Below are 17,476 nucleotides of genomic sequence, written 5' to 3'. Positions count from 1 at the left end.
TGTGACTGATTATACAATTTTCCTACATGGAAGCTTTTTGAAGCTTTTGAAGCTTTCGAAGCTTTCGCAATTACTTCCTTTTCATCACATTCACCAAAGCTTCTTTTACTGGGTGGCAACACCACAAGTTGAACACCCTAGTAAGCGAATTATAAAAACGGCCAGAGTTCATTTCTATTCAATCTGATCTGAGTATCTCTTTGCAAATTCCAATATGAAATATGGCGACTGCAGGCGGGAGGATAGATTCATCCTCTATACTCACACCCCCTTCAGCACCCGTTAGTGGCTCTCAGTGGCGAGGCGCTCAAGTCACGCCCACTAAATGTCAGCTAAACACTGCACGGCCCCTTACCTCATCTATCAAATCCGTAGCTCCACCATCACCCACCTGCGCGTTCGTGAGCCCGCAAACGCTAGGACAGCGTCGTCCAAAGATCCCATCCGCAACACTTGTCACCTCATCACCTCAGAAGGAACCTGGTGCTGACGAGTATAACTCAAAATTATTGCGTTTGGCGCGACGCCGGCCAGCTTGCGGGCAACGAGAAACCATGGCCGATTTCCTCGCAAGCCTCGGTCTTGGCGGCGCGCAGACGTCCGCTGCGTCAAGTAACTCGCAATGCGATTCGGTCGAGGAGCTCCAGCTCAAACTACGAAGCATTCTGGATGCCAAGGCGACAACCACACGGGCCGAACATGTGGCTTTAACGATCGAATTGAGAGCCACGGTACGATTTCAGTTGCCTGTGTCTGAATCGGAGAACGGGACACTCGAGAGCCTAAACAACATCGATCCGTCACTGCGAGGAGCGCAATCTGTGGGAATGAATGGCAATCGGGATGAAGGACAGCTATCGCGCGTGGTATTTGCCAATGATACGCTCATGAATCAACCCCAAGACGATCCGACGCTTCAACGATCGGTCGCAAAACACATCATTTCGACAATCAGCTCAACCGATGGGAGTACCTGGACCGTTCGAGAGGTATCGCGCGGTACACAGGGTTGGACTTTTACATATTTGTGCAAGGACTCGTATCAGCAATGGACTCGACAGAATGCAAAGAACCAAACGAAAACAATAGTAGGAGAGTTCAGTCAGAGAGAGCCTGACCCAGTTCTGCATGGTAAGTTCAGAGCGCCATCCAAAGTTGCTTCACTGGCTGACAGTGAGATAGCTCGGCCTGCCTTTGACTGTCGAGGATCGATCGCGATTGCCTTTAACCGTGGCAGTCGCTCCATCACCGTGAAATACGACCATACTCCTTTGCACAAAACAGTTGCAGAGCTGGCCGCCCACTTCAAGCCTGCTCCTCGTCAACTGGGACCAGGCGCGCAGAGACTTCTAGAGCAGCAGCAGAAGGCAAAGGAGAAGATGCCGAGGAAACCTAGAGGCGAGAAGAAAGACAAGAAGGAGCGAAAGAAGCGGGACTCTACAGTAAAGGCGCAAGATGAGAACGGTAATCCCCGGAAACGAAAGAAGAAAAACAATGGAGCATCTCAACCAGCGGACTCAGTAGACGGGCCGATGATCCCTCCAGATTATCCTGGGGCACCAGCAATCGATGGGCAAAACCAAGGGGGCCCATCGTATATGAACGGCGGAGAAGCGTCCGGCAATACTGGGCAGCAAGGGTTCAACGATTATCCTCAAGGGTTGATGGGGGACACAACGACGAATGGAACTTCGTCTCAGCAGGCAAACGGCCAGATGGCTTCAGCTGCTTTCCCAGTTAATGTCTCAGCAGCTGAAGCAGCACGTCGAAAAGAAGCAGCCACGATAATGCTCAGCAACGCTGGTGTCGATCCCACCACATTGTCTCCTGAGCAGTTTGGTATCTTCGCCAATCAAGCACCAGAGTTGCAACGCGAGTCACTGAACATGCTTGTCAAATATGGTGCAGAACGCCTCCGCATTGTCCATCCCGGCAACAAGGATGGGTCAACACAGGCAAGCTCTTCAACACAGAGCAGCCAAACAACTTCAACTGGACCTAGAACTACCAAAGAGCTAGTGCCACAGTCAAGTGCTCAGAGCAACGTGAACACAGATACTGAGACAGCAGTGGCTCAGGCTGCTGACGACACTTCCACTCCTAAGCGTAAGAGGAACAAGATGGGCAAGTCGAGAACAGCCTGTTTCGCATGTAAGGCACGGAAAACAAAGGTTAATGCCCCTCAAACTAATCAAACGCTGTTGAACTAATAAAACCAGTGCCCGAGGGAGAGGCCAATCTGCACCGAGTGTGCGGATCATGGGACTGCATGTGAATATGCGCTACAGAAACCAAGAAACAGGGCAACAAAACCCAAGAAGTCTGAGGCAATCGTTGTTGTTGATGATGATGATGATGATGATGACGACGATGGTGATGAGGAGGATGAAGAGGTAGAGCAGCAGGAAGATGCCGAGGGAGAGGGTTCTGAACAGGAAGATGAACAACAAGACACTTCACAGGACTATTCATACCCTCAGATGAATATCGGAAACATGGTCACCGACACTGATGCAACAACTCAAGATACCCAGCCCACACAGAGCAACTACTACCAGCCTGCTTCCGGGCTAGTTCTTCCTCAGCCAGACCCTTACTCGACCAGCTCTCAAGCAATGAGCACATCGGTCCCGCAGAGAGGTAACTACTCTCATAACCTGCCAGAAGTGACACAACCCATGGTCCACCCGGCCCCCCCTATCCCAGCTCCTGCTGGTACGATCGCGCCCTCTGAAACAAGGCGATGGACCGCCTTTGGTAGCGGTAGTGTTGGTGGAAGTAGCACCACTAGCAAGACACGAAGAAGTCTTCCGTCCAAGCCCAGCCAAGCCAGTGCGCAAAACATGCCTGCAAACCCACAGCCATCAGACTGGGATCAAACTTCCAACACGACTATGCCTGCAACAACAATGGCGTCCGTCTCTCCGCAGATGACATACGACACACGCTCAAGTGGGAGGACTCGACAGAAGAACCAGAGCCTAACGAATGATACCCCCCAACAAGCTTCAGCAGTTCCTAACACGGTCATGCAGCAGGCTCAAGCACGTCAATCGCCCGTCGCTGCGGCAGCCATGATGGCGCAGACCCGCAAATCTCCTTATCAACAGGCTGCGGTTCCTCGCACGACTTCTAGAACAAGCCAGCGAAACCAGTCTCGCACACCTGTAACTGACCAGGCACGAGGCAGCACTCATTATGATACATCACACATGTCCAGTGGTTCTGGCTATAATGACTATGGGCGTTACAGCAGTACTAGCACCAGCGGAAGCCATCAACCACCGACGACCACGAGCACATCTTACCAGAGTACTCCTTCCACTGCAAACCAGTGGTCTAGTTCTTCGAGTCGAAACGATCGCTCATACGGCACCAACCCATCATATCGAACACCTAATATTTACGCACAAACAACAGCGTCTAAGCCAACGGCGGCATCCCGCCAGAACTTTAACATACGTTCAAACACACAACAGCATACTCGTGCTAGCAGTGGTTCATACAACCAGCAGCAACCACAGCAGCAGGAGGGTTACGCATCATACTCTGGATCTGCACACCCAAGCCAACAGGCTCAAATATCAAACCAGCAACAGCCGCCTAGTTGGTACTTCCAAAACTCTCACAACCCTTCTGTTCATCCTGGGGGCCAGTCATCTGGCTATAACTATGAGCCATGGTCAGGCGTTTAGGAGTCAGGGTGCTCAATTGTACACAACTAACTATTAATCTATGGCTTATGAGCGGAGGAGAAATTGTTATGGAAGGGTTTAGCGAATCGGTTTATTTTGCGCAATGATGGCATAAACAGGAATTGAGTTAGGGCCCTCATACATATCTGGAGATACCCGGCAATGGCAGACAATTGAGAATCGTAGGTTGTCACATTTCTTCTTCTTTTCACCTGATAGATGTGATAGTATCTTTGAAGCATCACATAGCTTGAATCATTATTAGGTGCTACTCAGCTGATCATTAACCTTGACTCATGTATTCCTCTCAAGTCCCGCCAAACTCCATGGTATTTCCATCACATTAATTTCCAGTCTATTCGTCCAGTCATACGAAGTATTCCCGTAGGGATAGGTTGCCGGTCTTTGGATGCATGTTGCTTATCTACTCAACATGGTCTGAAATAGCGAACTTGCTGAGCGATCGCAGCTTGCCACCGTAAAAGTATAGCAGCCAAATACCAATGATGCCGATGACACTTAGACCACCGAGAAGGCTGGTACCCTTAGCAACACCGAGGTTGTCGAACAAGGGCTGGGCAAAGAGAACACTGCCACAAGCTAGAGCACTTCGGAAGAAGTCATTCGCTGCAAAGAGACTGGCAGCATACATTGGGTAGCTGAGAGGAATGTACACAAAGATACATTGCATGACAATGAAGACTGTAGCTCCGTAGATGGTGATGCCGATGGTGGGCACGATCCAGTGGATAGAGGCTCGAGCTGTCCAGGCAAAGAGGAACAAGCCAATAGTAGGACCAAGGGCGGCTGGTAGAGCTGGAACAAGACGACTTTCTTGAATGGGCCAACCACGCTTGGCGATGCGAGGGTCCATGTAAAAGTACAGGTAGGAGACGTAGATGCCTACGCCAATCATACAAGAGACGAGAACGCAGAGGAAGACGAGACCGATTTGACCAAGGTTCATGTTGTAGTAGACTGGGTAGACACGGGGGAAAACTTCGAAGACTAAGAAGAGTTAGTTATCGCGATGCCAATGATATGGTGTAGCGAACTTACATGAATAGTAGATACCATAGATAATGGCAGTGTAGACCTGCACGAACAGCACGGCAGGGTCCTTGATGGTGATCTCCATAGGTTTGATGAGTGCATCCACAGCAATGGCAGAGACCTTCATGTGGCGTTGGTCAATCTCACTCTGTGACATGAAACGTTGGTTGCCAGTGAGCTTTCGAAGACGCTCTGCTCGACGGAGGAGAATGTTGGCGCCGCTGGTCTCAGGGAGGAGAAGGAACATGAGGATGAAGACAGGGGCCGAGGCCCAGATACTCTCGTAAAGAGACCATCGCCAGTTCTTTGCGGGTACGGCGAAACCACTGATCAGGGGACCAAGAGCAGCTACACATGTTAGTTGAAATCAAGAGACAGTGAGAGTAAGGGAGACTTACGACCACAGTAAGCAGCGGAGACCCAAGCCATCATGGCATAAGGCAGAGCCATGAGACTGTAAATATCTCCCAGTGAAGCACCACCAGAAGCCAAACAAGGCGAGCCGAAGAAGCCTTGAAGGAATCGAAGAACCATGAGACCGGGATAGTTATCGACTAGTGCTGTTGGGATAGAGATGATAACAAAGAGAAACATCGTGACAATGTAAACGGGGTTTCGTCCAATGCGAGGAATCTCACTTAGGGGTGAGAAGATCAGAGGACCGATACCATAGCCCAAGACATATAGTGCGAGGCCAAGCGTAGCCTTGAGCTGGCTAACTCCAAAAGCGCGCATTACACCTTCAGTTGAGGAAGTGTAGATCGCAGAGGATGTATAGACGACGAAGGTGTATAGGCAGATGATGAGGGAGACACCAAGTCGACGGTTGTTGGTCCAGTTATGAGGGTTCTCGTTGTCGTCGCTGAAGTACCAATCGACGAGGATAGAACCATCCTTTGTTCGCTTGGGAACAACAGGGATAGACTTGACCTTCTCGACATCGTGCTCTTCATCGGCTTCGAGTCTGTCGACAGTGTAGGCTTGGGTTTCTTGAGGAGATCGTGAGCGATGGAGTCTCATGGGCTGAGGATCAGCACGTTCGATGTCGTCGTTCTCATTGTTCTTCTCGCTCTTCTCGTTCTCACCCTTGAGCTTGGGATCTTCCTCTGCTGCAACAGTAGATGAGGCTGAGGATGCGAGAGCTGTACCAGTAAGGACTGTGTTGTCGTTGGGAGAAGACTCTTCGATGATAGCATCGGGGTTGTTAATCACTGCAACCCAAGACTCTGGGAGCTTGAAGTCGGGCTTTTCTTCTGGGTATTGGAGATATTTGTTGCGAGTGACGAAGCGGATGAGTTGCCCCAAGGGAGCATCTCTGATAAGGTCTGACATATTGATGGATATCTTCTTATCGAGATAACTGTATCAAAGGGGGATAAGAGGAGGTTATTGAGTGGGAAGGTTTCTCTTTAAGCTTATTATGCTAACTGAGATCTGGAGTTCAAATCTCGTGAGGTATGCACTCGTCTTATACTCATATTCTCTCCCACTCGTCTACTTCTCTGCAAGCTCTTACACCACGGAGCTTAGCAATCCGGAGTTAGTCACCCATCATGCTGTAATGCAATCTTAGCCCTTCCACATGTCTTTGATATGGTCCATACGAGCAAGCATAACTATGTAAGCCACTTTCGGACTAACATGCCTGATGTTATTACCAATCCCTGCTCGGTGCTCGGCCTACTCTATTATCCTAGAGGTGATCAACAAGCTGCAGGTTTTGGAATAGTCTGGACCTAAGCGGAGTTTAGGGCTGACATTTAGGATTGGAGGGCGATTAGTGTTTATCACCGGGGTGAGGTTTTGCTTATCTACGTGAGCACTTACACTGTAGTACTGTATGCGTTTTCACTTTAGCCTGCGGATCTATTGCGAATTGAGTCGGGCTTCTTACGTTTTAGTCAGTCAAATATACACGGTAGTTGAATTTGTCTACAGTAAGATTGATGGCCATCTATAATCTGCATTCGTATGTCGTCATTGAGATCCGGATGCTCGGCTGCCTTTTTCTTAGACTATTGTTGATCTGTGAGCACTAACACGACGATATGTACATCTTGGCTGCTTACTTTGTCTTTCATCTCTGGATCTCAGCCTATATCTCTCTTTGGCTCTCCCCCTTACGCATGTCTCTCACCTCAGCGGTAAGCTCCAAGAGCCCGCCAGCTCATAACATGCTCAGCAAATGAAAAAACTAAAACATATCTTGAACCCCAAAGATCAGCACTAATGACCCAAATGGGTGAGACCCTCCGCCATCTGCCGTCAAAGGCTTAGCAATCGTCCCGGGGACGTGGTGTTAAGATCACCCAATCATATGCTTCAAGGCCCCTGGATTAATCACCCTCGGTGCGACGTCTCCCCGGTCGAGGAGCCTCAATTTTTCCTTGAATGCCGAGACTCTACGGAATATTAATCACGACGGACCAGCTCTGAATTGCGATCGTTGCTTTCAAAACGGAGATTGAATATGTGTATACCATTTCGTGTGACTCATTGTACTCGTCCTTTTTCGGCCGAACAGTGAAATCTCTTCTTATATACTCCGTACCCCAACAATATCTAAGCCCTTCACACCATAACAGCCAACAGCTTTCATGGAGCTGGTAGGACCTTATATCTCACTGACTGAGGCCCAAACGCCCCAGCTACTCAACGATCGGCGCCCGCTCCCCGGCCTGATAAGAATCATTCTAAAGCCAAAATACAAATACATCGGATAGCCCGGGACCTTGCTTACTGCAATGACACTTCAAGGCCAGACATGAAAGCTCAGAGGTCGCATTATTATGTTCGTCACGTCATTGACGCTCACGCACAACAGCTGGCCTGCTTGACGATAAGCTCAAATACACACAGTAGCTAGTTGATAGGTTCGACATCGTTTAATGCTGACCCTGAAGTGCAACCAGAGACTGGATACGATAATGTAACGTAATAGTCTCTTTCCGGTGCATTCTTGGCCCTAGAGTCTCATTCTTGAGCTGATGTCTGTTGACTTATGCAACATGGCATTTTATCAACTGCTTGCTCTCTTCTGAATGCGCCGTCGTTGAAGCTCCTTTCGTATCATCATAGCTGGCGCATCTTGGCCCTGGTCCAATAGGTCGACAATCTCCCACACCCGAGGGTGCTCTGCATCAAGGGCCAGCTTGATGAATGGCTCAACCCAACTTGCAGACCTCCAGGCAGGGAAATCGGGCGATGCATTCTTGGCATAGTCAATAAACTTGAAGGCTAGGTCAAAATCGCCCATCTGTGCGCATGCTGGGATTATCACGTCAAAGGCGGGGCCCGCTTCGACTTGATCCATCCACGTCTCGGGGACTGTGGCATCATCATTGCCTTGATCCTTTTTAGAATTCTCATTCCCTACTGACACCGGGGTGGTATCAATCTTGGAGAGTTCGGAATTGTAAGCCACTGCAAGGTCATACTGCGTCTTCGTTTGGCTAGCATGACGAAGAAGAAGTCCAATGTCTGACAATCGGGGACTTTTCCCGGTGAGGAGGTGCATGTCATTGAACAGGTGCATAGCCGCTTCTGAAGTTCGGGTTCGAGCCAGAGCCTCGATCGTGACCATAAGGACTTGCTGAGGAACAGGCCCCTCTTTGCGTATGCTTTGAATAGCAGCCTCAGCTTCGCTAATAAGATTGCGGTTCTTGAGTAAGGCCCGTAGAACGGGCATTGTGGTTTCTCGAAGAAGGAGGCGTCCGTTGTTCTGTTGCAGATTCAAAAGTGTAAGCGCACCGGTAACATCCCCCGAATTAGCGAACGCTTCCAGCATAGCATCATTATGCTGCTGGCGAGGCTTGCCATGAATCGCCAGCTTCTGAAGAGCTTGACTGGCGAGTTCAGTGTCACCGTGCCTGGCCCCAGTGGCCAAAACATTCTCAAGAATACCATATGAAGGGCTGTGAATTGGGATATTGACAACGTCTCGCCATACGAAAGTTGTTCCTTCATAGTGGAAGCCCTGGCTGAACATGTCCAAGGCCATCAGCTGGATACTTCTGAAAGCACTGTCAGAACCACGAGCAAATTTTCGCTTCTGCAGGATTTGAAGCATTTCGTCAAAGAAACCTTCTCTACCAAACTCCAGAATAAAGATATCATAGACCCAAAGATCCACATGCCCTGGATCTTCTAAAAGCTGGTCGAATTTACTCAAGGCCATTTCAAACTGGCCTTCTCGTAACATTGCCACGGCAATGATTTGCTTGACAGGCATCGTGAATTCGAACCAGTGCTGCTCCATTATCTGCACAACTTCTTGCCGCAGGATATAGTCTGGGTGTACACTGAGAGCTTCGAGAGCAAGGTAGCAAATATCCGCAGTAAGCGGGACATTTTGAAAAGTCATATCGTCCAATAATTTGCGAACTCCTTTGCTAGACCCCCTTGGGTCAGCCATAGCAGTCATCAGGCTCTCATAGATCAAAGCATCGGGGGGATAGTTGCGGTGTCTGAGAAGAAATCTAACGATATTCAGGATTCTTAGATATCTGTTGGTAGGGAGACTAGAATTGCCTTCTTCTTGTGGCATCCGTAACCGCCTGAGGGCGTCAACCATCACTGGTATTGATACGGTATTCAAGTCTGGCAACACTTTAGCCAGGGCTGGGTTTCGGCCTTCTAGCTTGGCTGGTTGATAAACATGTTGCCCCGTCTCTATACTCTTTTGCTGAGCTTGCCCGTGCTCATGTTCTTGAAAGAACGCATTCAACGATCCCGTCTTCTCTCCAGAGTCCGAAGACATGGCCTGGTCAAGTTCATCATGAAATGAACTCAATAATTTATCATTATCGATAAAAGCTGTGCTTTTGTTGTCCTTGGCTATGTCGGTCCCATATTGGCGATTTTGGACTGTTTTTAGATATAGAGGCCATCGCCCTGGCCCTGCTAAGCTCAGGATTCTTAGTGAATGAGGCCTATAAGTTGCTTGGCAGAGACAGCGTCGTACACCATTATACGCCAATCGTGGACAAGGCATTCTCGCCGCACGATTATGTTGCCAATGTCGATGTTGAGAAATGGATTCTGCGGATAATCGAATGAATTCTGTACTTCGCATACAACTACCTACCTAAAGTAGCGGGCCTTGAATAAGGACCACTACCGCTAACGGGGCTATGCATTCTACGAGGCGTTAGCCGCTTACAGCCGCTCTCACCTTGGATCTCACCGAATAGCCGCGCTCTACTGAGCTTGTTCCATTCCCAACGTTCTGTTTCCAGCACGCGCATCATAAACCACATAGCTACGACGCAACGAATTAGACCATGGTATGTTGGAATCACCCTTGACGCTCGGTATTCACCATTTAGCGCTCTGATCAACTCAGCGCACAATGCTAGCATAGCAGTAGCTGACGGCGAATAGCTACCCCTCGGACTACTCAATGCCGCCCAGGGCCACCCCATGCTCGTTGAGCTGAAGAACGGCGAGACACTCAACGGACACCTGGTTTCGTGCGATACATGGATGAACCTCACACTAAAGGAGGTGGTGCAGACAAGTCCGGTATGTGCCCGCAGTCACGAACGCGATACCTTCGAACAGGATATACTGACGAGTTGAGTACAGGAGGGCGATCGATTTGTCAGGTTACCAGAGGTTTATGTCAAAGGAAACAATGTACGTTTCAACTGCGCCATGGATTATTTACCTAGAAAAGGAGACTGATGTGCAGCAGATCAAATACCTGAGAGTACCCGACGAGATCATCGACCAGGTCAGCGAATCACAGAAGGGCCAGCAAGGCGGTTTCCGAGGCGGTAGAGGAGGACAGTCAAGGGGAGATCACAGCGGTCGTGGTGATCGCGGACGTGGTCGTGGTGGAAGAGGCCGAGGCCGGGGTCGGGGCCAATGAGATAATTACATGGTTAACGATGATATCTACACCTTGAACCAACGGTCCTAGATTTCGCAACACCTCACGACAAGGCATAGTGGATTCTACGATACCAAAGAGAGGAGGAGGACTACGAAGATCCTCTGGTATCACCGCATGGACATCTCGACTGCCAGGTTGGTTGCGGCCCTGTTGGTGGACTGTAGAAGCTCAGGATGAGCTCTAAACAAGCTGGGAAGAAGAACCCAGTCCATGTGCCAACAATTAATGACATATCTTAAAGTCAGCACGAGACAGGTTCTTATTTTTAGCGTTGTGTGCGCGCGCGTTTAAGTGCAGTACGTTGGCTAAGCAAGTACTATTGCAAATGATCTATCATAAATGCAAAGCCTAAAAATTTCGTGTCCATTCCCATGGATTGAGTATCAACTGACCACAACTCAAGTCCCTGGCTTTAGTTCGTGGCCACAAAAACTGACTGCAATACCCATGGCTATCACAGCAAGGGACCGTGGGGAACTGTAAAAATGTCTATTTCATGCGTAAAATTGTTTTACTCAGCGCAGTCTACGCCAAGTTCTATCAACACCATAGGCCCCCTATGGACTGTAGCCGGCAACATATATCATCAAAAGAGTCAGGCATCATATCGAAACATCGTTCATCAAACGCCCATTACAAAGTCCAAAGTAAACCCGTACAAACCGTCCTTCTCCTTGTATTCACTTAGAAGTTGGCAACAGCCACAGCGATAGCCTGGCTATCAGAGTGTGAGATGGACAGTGTAATATCCTTCACACCGGCCTTCTTGGCAGCGGCAGCAGCCTCACCGTGAAGCTGCAAATGTTAGCATCTTGCGTGTTCGACTTGAATAAAGGTGACTTACGGAAACAGTGGGCGCACCGTTCTCTCCCTTGACGATCTCAATATCTTTCATAGCGGCACCAGCGCCTTGACTGGCGACGCCGAGAGACTTGAATACGGCCTCCTTGGCACTCCAGCGGCCGGCGAAAGAGCTCTGGGGGCTGGGAGCTTGGCGACAGTAGGAGATCTCGTTAGCGGTAAAGTTACGCTCGACGAAAGTGTCGTTGTCGATGTTGACAGCGGCAATGTCTTCAACGTCAACGCCAACCTGGCTGTTCTTGTTTGTGACCTTGAGAGCCAGAGCTTCCATGACTTGCTCAGTCTCCTTAGCCTTGGCTGATGAAACAACCTTCTCTGACTTCTTCATGAAGTCAGGGGCATACTTAAGCTCAGATGACTTCTTGTCCTCAGAGACACGGGCATCAGGGTTGAGAAGAACCTTGCTAAGCTGGTCATCAGAGTAAGGAGAGTTGTTCTTGGCGACGAACAACTTGTTGTTGATGAAGCCGTCGTGGAAGTATCGGTAGGCTTTCTTCTGGCGAGCATCAACCTTGGCGCAGTATTCGGCGTAGGTCTTCTCATCAAGAGTAGCGAACAGGTACTTGGGGTGGACACCAATGGCCTGAGCACCCTTCTGCCCGAAACCGAAAGAGGTGACGGAGAAGGCCTTGACACCGTCGGTCTGGATGCTGCGGCTGGGGTAGACGATGAGGTCGTACTGCTCCATAACAGGGTCAACGTTGTCCGCGTTGCGGTTTCCAGGAACAAGGCCAGTGTCGAGGACTTGGAGACAACCGTTCATCATCCAAGCACCAGCAGCACCCTTGGGGTGACCAGTGAGGTACTTCTGGAAGATACCCAAGACAGCGTTGCCCTTCTTGCGACCAAGATGGCGAAGCTGCTGGCAGATGACGTTGGACTCGTTCTTATCATTGGCCTTTGTAGAGGTTCCGTGGAACGAGGCAACACCGATATCGTCGACAGTGAGACCCCATGTGGCGAGGGCACCGCGCAGAGGGGCGATGCTAGGATCGCTCTTCCAGAAGTTGTTGCCCATGCTGCGGAGAAGCTCCTTCTCCTGTCGAGCAGCTTCCTTCTCAATGTGAGCGAAGCGGTCCGCGGCATACTCCTTCTCGTCAAAGGAAGCACCCTGAGCCTTCATAGCATCAATCTCGTCATGAACATACTCGAGCTCAGACTCTTGCCATTGCTTGATAGTCTTCTTGCGACGCTCGATCTGGCGGCGTCGGTAGTTGATGTCGAGAAGAGGCGAGGGGAACTTGCCAGGGTTCTCGCGAGCTGTGGTGAGAACACCCTGGCCTGGAGCGGGAACGGAACGGCCGATCTTGTCAGAAGCAGTAGTGGTCAGGGCAACGATACCGTGGATGGGGACACCCATGTCAAGAGCAAGCTTGGCAGTCATGATGACCTGGATACCACAACCCTGAGACTCCATGAATCCGTTTCGGGTAGTAGTGGTAGGACGAGACATCTCCTTAGGAGTACGTCCATGGGCAAACTCGTCAACAGTGTTGCTTGTGGCCTTCATGTTGGCGAATTCATAAGAGCCTTCCTCACCGAGATCATCGAAGCCACCGACAAAGCAGACACGAGCCTTGCCCTCCATGATGGTCTCATAACCGGTGTCAATAGACTCAACAGCGGTAGCACAAGCACCAACAGGGGTCTTGATAGGTCCAGAAGAGGACATCAACAACATGTTAACCCAGGCAGCCATGGTGTTGATGAAGGACTCTTGGAGAATGTCGTTCTGCACTGGCTGGTCGAGGAAGCGAGTGCGGTGCATGTCGCGGAGAGCGGCGGCACCACCCATACCAGAACCAACACAGTTACCAACTTCGGAGACGTGGACGTACTTGTAGAACTCGTAGGGGTCGGTGATACCACAAGAAAGGAGGGCCTCGGCAGTAGACACAAGAAGGAAAAGTGTGACAGGGTCAACTTGGGAGACGATATCCTCAGGAACACCATATCGCTTGGGGTCCCAGCCAGTTGGAATCTGACCAGCGACGAGACGATCGAAGCGAAGAGCCTTGGGGATCCAGAGAGAGGCACCCTTCCTGAGGCGAATGATGTACTCGCCGCTATCGGGGATCTCGAAGACCTCAACCTTGTCACCGTGCTCACGCTTGAACTCCTCGGCAGTCTCCTTAGAGGCCTCGAAGGGCTCAAGATCCTCCTCAATGACGACCTCGTGAAGCAGCTGCTTCTTGTTGGGGTCGTAGCCCTCAAACAGCTCAGGCTCGATCAGACGGATACCAGAGTGCTCAAGAACATACTTCTCATACTTGGGCTTGACGTCCTTGTCGTCGATGGGCTCACCAGTCTTGGCGTCAACCCAGCCGGAGTACGGCTTGCCCTTGATAAGACCATTGTGGTTCTTGATGAGACCCATAATCCAAGCCATCTCAACGCAACCCTCCAGGGAGAATTCGCCATAGGCCTCCATCTCCCATCGAGTTCGAGAGTTACCCCACGGACCAACTTCAGCGAAACCAGTGACCACAACGACCTTCTCCAGGTCAACCATGCCCTTGAGGTTCTCGTTGAGTGGCTCAATCTCGGTCTTCCAGTCAGGTCGGTTGGGGAAGTCAAGCTTGATGTTGGCACGAGGATCAATTGTCTTCTTCTTGTAGAGAACCTCGGAGGCGGCACCATTAACAATGGTGTTCTCAATGGCGCTCTCTTTCGCAACAGCGCGGCGAACCTCGCTAGTCTCCATGATATCCTTGCGGAGCTTGGTCATGGTCTCGTTCAGGTTGGGGATGAACTGCAGACCACCGTTGAGGTCAGCAAAGACAGGCTCATTCTGACACAGATCAACCAGAGTGGGAGACATGAGACCAAGAAGGTTGAAAGCCATCTCCTGCTGAGAGAAAGTGCGGACGCCGAAAGCCTCAACGCCCTCGGCAACGATGTTGTTACCAGACATGAGACCAGTTCCTCGGGTCCAGCCAATGACCGCACCGCAAATGGTGAGGTAGTTGGCCCAGCTCTCGGAATGCCATCTGTTGAAGAGAGTCTCGAGGCCAAGCTTGGACTCGGAGTAAAGACCGTCATTACCGAAGGTGCCGTGGTTGGGAGAAAGAGGCAGAACAACCTGAGCAGGTCGGGTCTCGAAGCCACGCTCAGTCTTTTGGGCCTTGACGCATCCGAGGAGACGAACAAGGTTGGTAAGCATGATACGATGGGCAAGCTCAGACTTGGAATCAATGCTGTCAATCTCGCGACCATTCTCGGGAATAGCAGCGAAAGGAACGATGAAGTCGAGATCCCAGCCAAGACCCTCCTTGGTATCGTAGATGTACTCCACGAGGGCCTCAACATCTTGCTTGCTACCCTGATTGAAGGGAACAACGACAATCTGGGAGCCGCGAGAGCCATAGCGGGTGTACATGGCCTGGTAGTACTCGGTAACCTCACGGGAGAAGCGGCTGGTGGTGACAATGACCTTAGCGCCACCGCTGATGAGACCCTGAAGGACCTCGGCACCGATGGAACCAGCACCAGCGCCAGTCATGAGAACGTGCTTATCCTGGAAGGTGACACCAGACTTGGCAGCATCCTCTAGGCAGTTGAGGTACACGCCGGTGAGCTTCTTGCTGTAGTCCCAGCCATGGAGACCCTTCTTCTTGAGGTGAAGGAAGGGAATGGTTTCGACCTTACCCTTGCTCTGGCTGTTCTTCAGAACCTTTCGGCCCTTGTTGTCCTTGGGAAGGATCTGGCTCTCGTTCATGGCAAGCGAGCGAAGGACCTCGCCATAAAGGCTCTTGATCTCAAGCTGAGAAGTCTTGGACAGCTTGTGCTGCTGCTTGATGAGTCTGTAGATGCGGGAAAGATCGCTCTGGACCTTAGTGCGGTTGCCGTACTCAGAGATCTTGCCGCCCTCAGCCATTTGCTGCACATAATGCTCGAGCTTGCGACAGCTGGCACGTGGGACTTCCTCATAGTTGAGGTTGCCCCGGGCGTCAACTGTTGTTCTGGGACCGGTAGGGAGGGAAACATCCTTGTACACGGGGGCAACATCAAGAACATCCTTGCAGTTCTCGAGAAGCTGCTGTCCGAGCTCTTGAGCAAGCTTGTAAGTCTCACCTCGCTCAGTGGGGCAGTTGTCGATATGGTACTGCATGAAGTCGAGGAGCTTGGGGTTGGATCGGTTCATGAGACGAATGCACTGGCTGACAATCTCACGATCAACAGCCTGGAGACGACCGAAGATAATATCGAAATACATGCTGAGAGCATCCTGGCGAGCCCAGTTCCATGATGAATCGTAGGTTCGAGCCTTAAGGGGAGTAAAGACAGGCTCAATACCAGAGGCATAGAAGTCACCATGCTCGGCAGTCCAGAGATCAAGCTGGGCTTGCAAAACCTTCTCGGATTTCTGGGAGTTAAGGTGAGCCTTCTCACCCTCACGGAGGTCGATCTTGAGGTATCGAGCGAGAAGCTCTAATTGTTGCTTGAAGAGGGCACGCTGGTCCTTGGTGAGGGCATCAATAGCAGCAGGATCCATCATCATGCCGCCGCTAGAGCCGCCAGCGGGGCCAGCCGCAGTAGCTGTAGACAGACTGATGCCGGCATTGGTGGCATACTTGTTAGCGACGCTGTCAAAGAAGGCCTTGGCATCGCCCTCGGAGCCTAGTCGCGCAGGAGGCTCCATTGTGAGGGCGAGAAGCAGAGCACCATCTTGTCGGCCAGGTCCAAGGCCCCATCGACTCTCGAGATATTTTCGGGCTGCTGTGATATTGAAACCACCAGGCATCTTGGAGGAGATAAGTCGAGCAATCAAGGACAGCGATTGCTTGCCTAGGTTGCCATCGAAGGTGGCTTGCATGGATGCACCAAGCTCATCGAGAGGTGTGTCTTCGGGCTTCTCAGGGGTGGAACCGAATTCCTTTCCAAGATCACCGAGAATTTCGTTCTGAAGAGTGGATTTGCCTGTGCAGAAAAGATCGTTAATAATATCTCAATTGGTCCAGACTCAGTCTGACTTACCACCGACAAGATCCTTGATAGCCTTGCTGAGAGGAACCTCGAGAAGAGGCTTCTTGAGCTTTTGCGCAATGAGGGCGCGAACAATGTCGACAGCCTGTACAGGCTCATCGGCAACTTGGGCGACAGGACCTGAACTGGGAGCGGGTGCAGCTGCAGCTGAGGGAGCTGCGGCAGCGGCCGCAGGAGCTGCAGGGGCATCACTAGACGAAGAGACCGCAGGCTCAGGTTCCTCTTCCACGGGATCAACATCATAGTAGATCTCCTTAGCATCCTTGTTATAGCAGAGAATATTTCGCTGAACGGACTTGGCGGCATCGTAGGCTTCGTACTTAGACTTCAAGGTTCGCTTAGCCATGACACCAAGAGTATCAGCGGGACCAATTTCCACGACTCGCTCAGCGGTCCTCTCACCGAGGAACACATCTTGAGTCTCAATCCATCTAACAGGAGAAGCAAACTGGTATGCGAGCAATTCAACGAGCAGCGTATGAGCAAGCTCTTGCTCAACTTCGGGACGCATTTTTGGCGGTATTAGGTCGTGAGAGGATTTGAAAGAAGGGGTATCTCGAAAAGCGCGAACTGGCTATTGGCGACCTAGAATTGGTGCAAGACGATGGTCGAATTGACGGTGAATATACTAGGGGCCCGCTTAACCCCAGCGTAAAGAGAAGATGGAACCGTCGTAATGAAATCCCAAGCTGGCGGGGAGATGGAAAGAAGGGGAGGAGGAGGGGAAGGAGAATGAGAAGGATGATGGAGGCAGAAGAAAGTGGCCGGAGAGTCTATGAATATGAAGGCCAAAGGTGAAAATCCGTTCTGCCTACCAGCGAGAAGCAATGGGAGGAATTAGAGAAGAGACAGAGCTGAAGGATCAAGCCAAAAACAGTCAATGGGATGCGGATGGCCCGTACGAATAGGTAATCACGACTGTAACCGACTTGCGAGGGAGCAGCCGATTGTTGAACGACTGGCCCACCAAAAAGTCGTCGAGTGA

General features: G+C 50.8%; 5 protein-coding genes across 6 annotated transcripts; 2 read left to right on the top strand and 3 right to left on the bottom strand.

Annotated features, from left to right (window-relative positions):
• Positions 1 to 221: 221 nt before the first annotated feature.
• Positions 222 to 4,014, top strand: FVEG_15434 (ATP-dependent DNA helicase 2 subunit 1; the record flags this gene model as incomplete). Its single annotated transcript, XM_018904557.1, has 3 exons — positions 222 to 1,131; positions 1,183 to 2,171; positions 2,220 to 4,014. 3 exons carry the CDS (start codon positions 222 to 224, stop codon positions 3,693 to 3,695), a joined length of 3,375 nt encoding a protein of 1,124 aa, XP_018748619.1. The 3' UTR covers positions 3,696 to 4,014.
• A 105-nt stretch (positions 4,015 to 4,119) lies between these two features.
• Positions 4,120 to 6,080, bottom strand: FVEG_04238 (hypothetical protein; the record flags this gene model as incomplete). Its single annotated transcript, XM_018892011.1, has 3 exons — positions 4,120 to 4,703; positions 4,755 to 5,096; positions 5,147 to 6,080. 3 exons carry the CDS (start codon positions 6,078 to 6,080, stop codon positions 4,120 to 4,122), a joined length of 1,860 nt encoding a protein of 619 aa, XP_018748620.1.
• Positions 6,081 to 7,181: 1,101 nt separating this feature from the next.
• Positions 7,182 to 9,803, bottom strand: FVEG_04239 (hypothetical protein). The gene has a single exon (XM_018892012.1). The coding sequence runs from the start codon at positions 9,739 to 9,741 to the stop codon at positions 7,768 to 7,770; it is 1,974 nt and encodes a 657-aa protein (XP_018748621.1). The 5' UTR covers positions 9,742 to 9,803; the 3' UTR covers positions 7,182 to 7,767.
• Positions 9,804 to 9,947: 144 nt separating this feature from the next.
• FVEG_04240 (hypothetical protein) lies at positions 9,948 to 11,039 on the top strand. 2 transcript variants are annotated; one of them, XM_018892013.1, is made up of 4 exons: positions 9,948 to 10,033; positions 10,131 to 10,271; positions 10,335 to 10,385; positions 10,444 to 11,039. In XM_018892013.1, the coding sequence occupies exons 1-4, from the start codon at positions 10,031 to 10,033 to the stop codon at positions 10,618 to 10,620; spliced, it is 372 nt and encodes a 123-aa protein (XP_018748622.1). In that variant the 5' UTR covers positions 9,948 to 10,030; the 3' UTR covers positions 10,621 to 11,039. The 2 variants fall into 2 exon arrangements, with proteins under 2 accessions (XP_018748622.1, XP_018748623.1); XM_018892014.1 differs by having other exon boundaries at positions 9,948 to 10,060.
• On the bottom strand, positions 10,891 to 17,427 carry FVEG_04241 (fatty acid synthase subunit alpha). The gene is made up of 3 exons (XM_018892015.1): positions 16,483 to 17,427; positions 11,489 to 16,425; positions 10,891 to 11,439 (listed from the first exon to the last, which is right to left on the bottom strand). The coding sequence occupies exons 1-3, from the start codon at positions 17,000 to 17,002 to the stop codon at positions 11,329 to 11,331; spliced, it is 5,568 nt and encodes a 1,855-aa protein (XP_018748624.1). The 5' UTR covers positions 17,003 to 17,427; the 3' UTR covers positions 10,891 to 11,328.
• Positions 17,428 to 17,476: the final 49 nt, after the last annotated feature.

The sequence above is a fragment of the Fusarium verticillioides genome, chromosome 2, assembly GCF_000149555.1.
Source record: "Fusarium verticillioides 7600 chromosome 2, whole genome shotgun sequence".
In the NCBI taxonomy this organism is placed as follows: Eukaryota; Fungi; Ascomycota; class Sordariomycetes; order Hypocreales; family Nectriaceae; genus Fusarium; species Fusarium verticillioides.
Note: the sequence above shows the minus strand (reverse complement) of the source record. Positions and strands in the feature narration are given on the sequence as shown.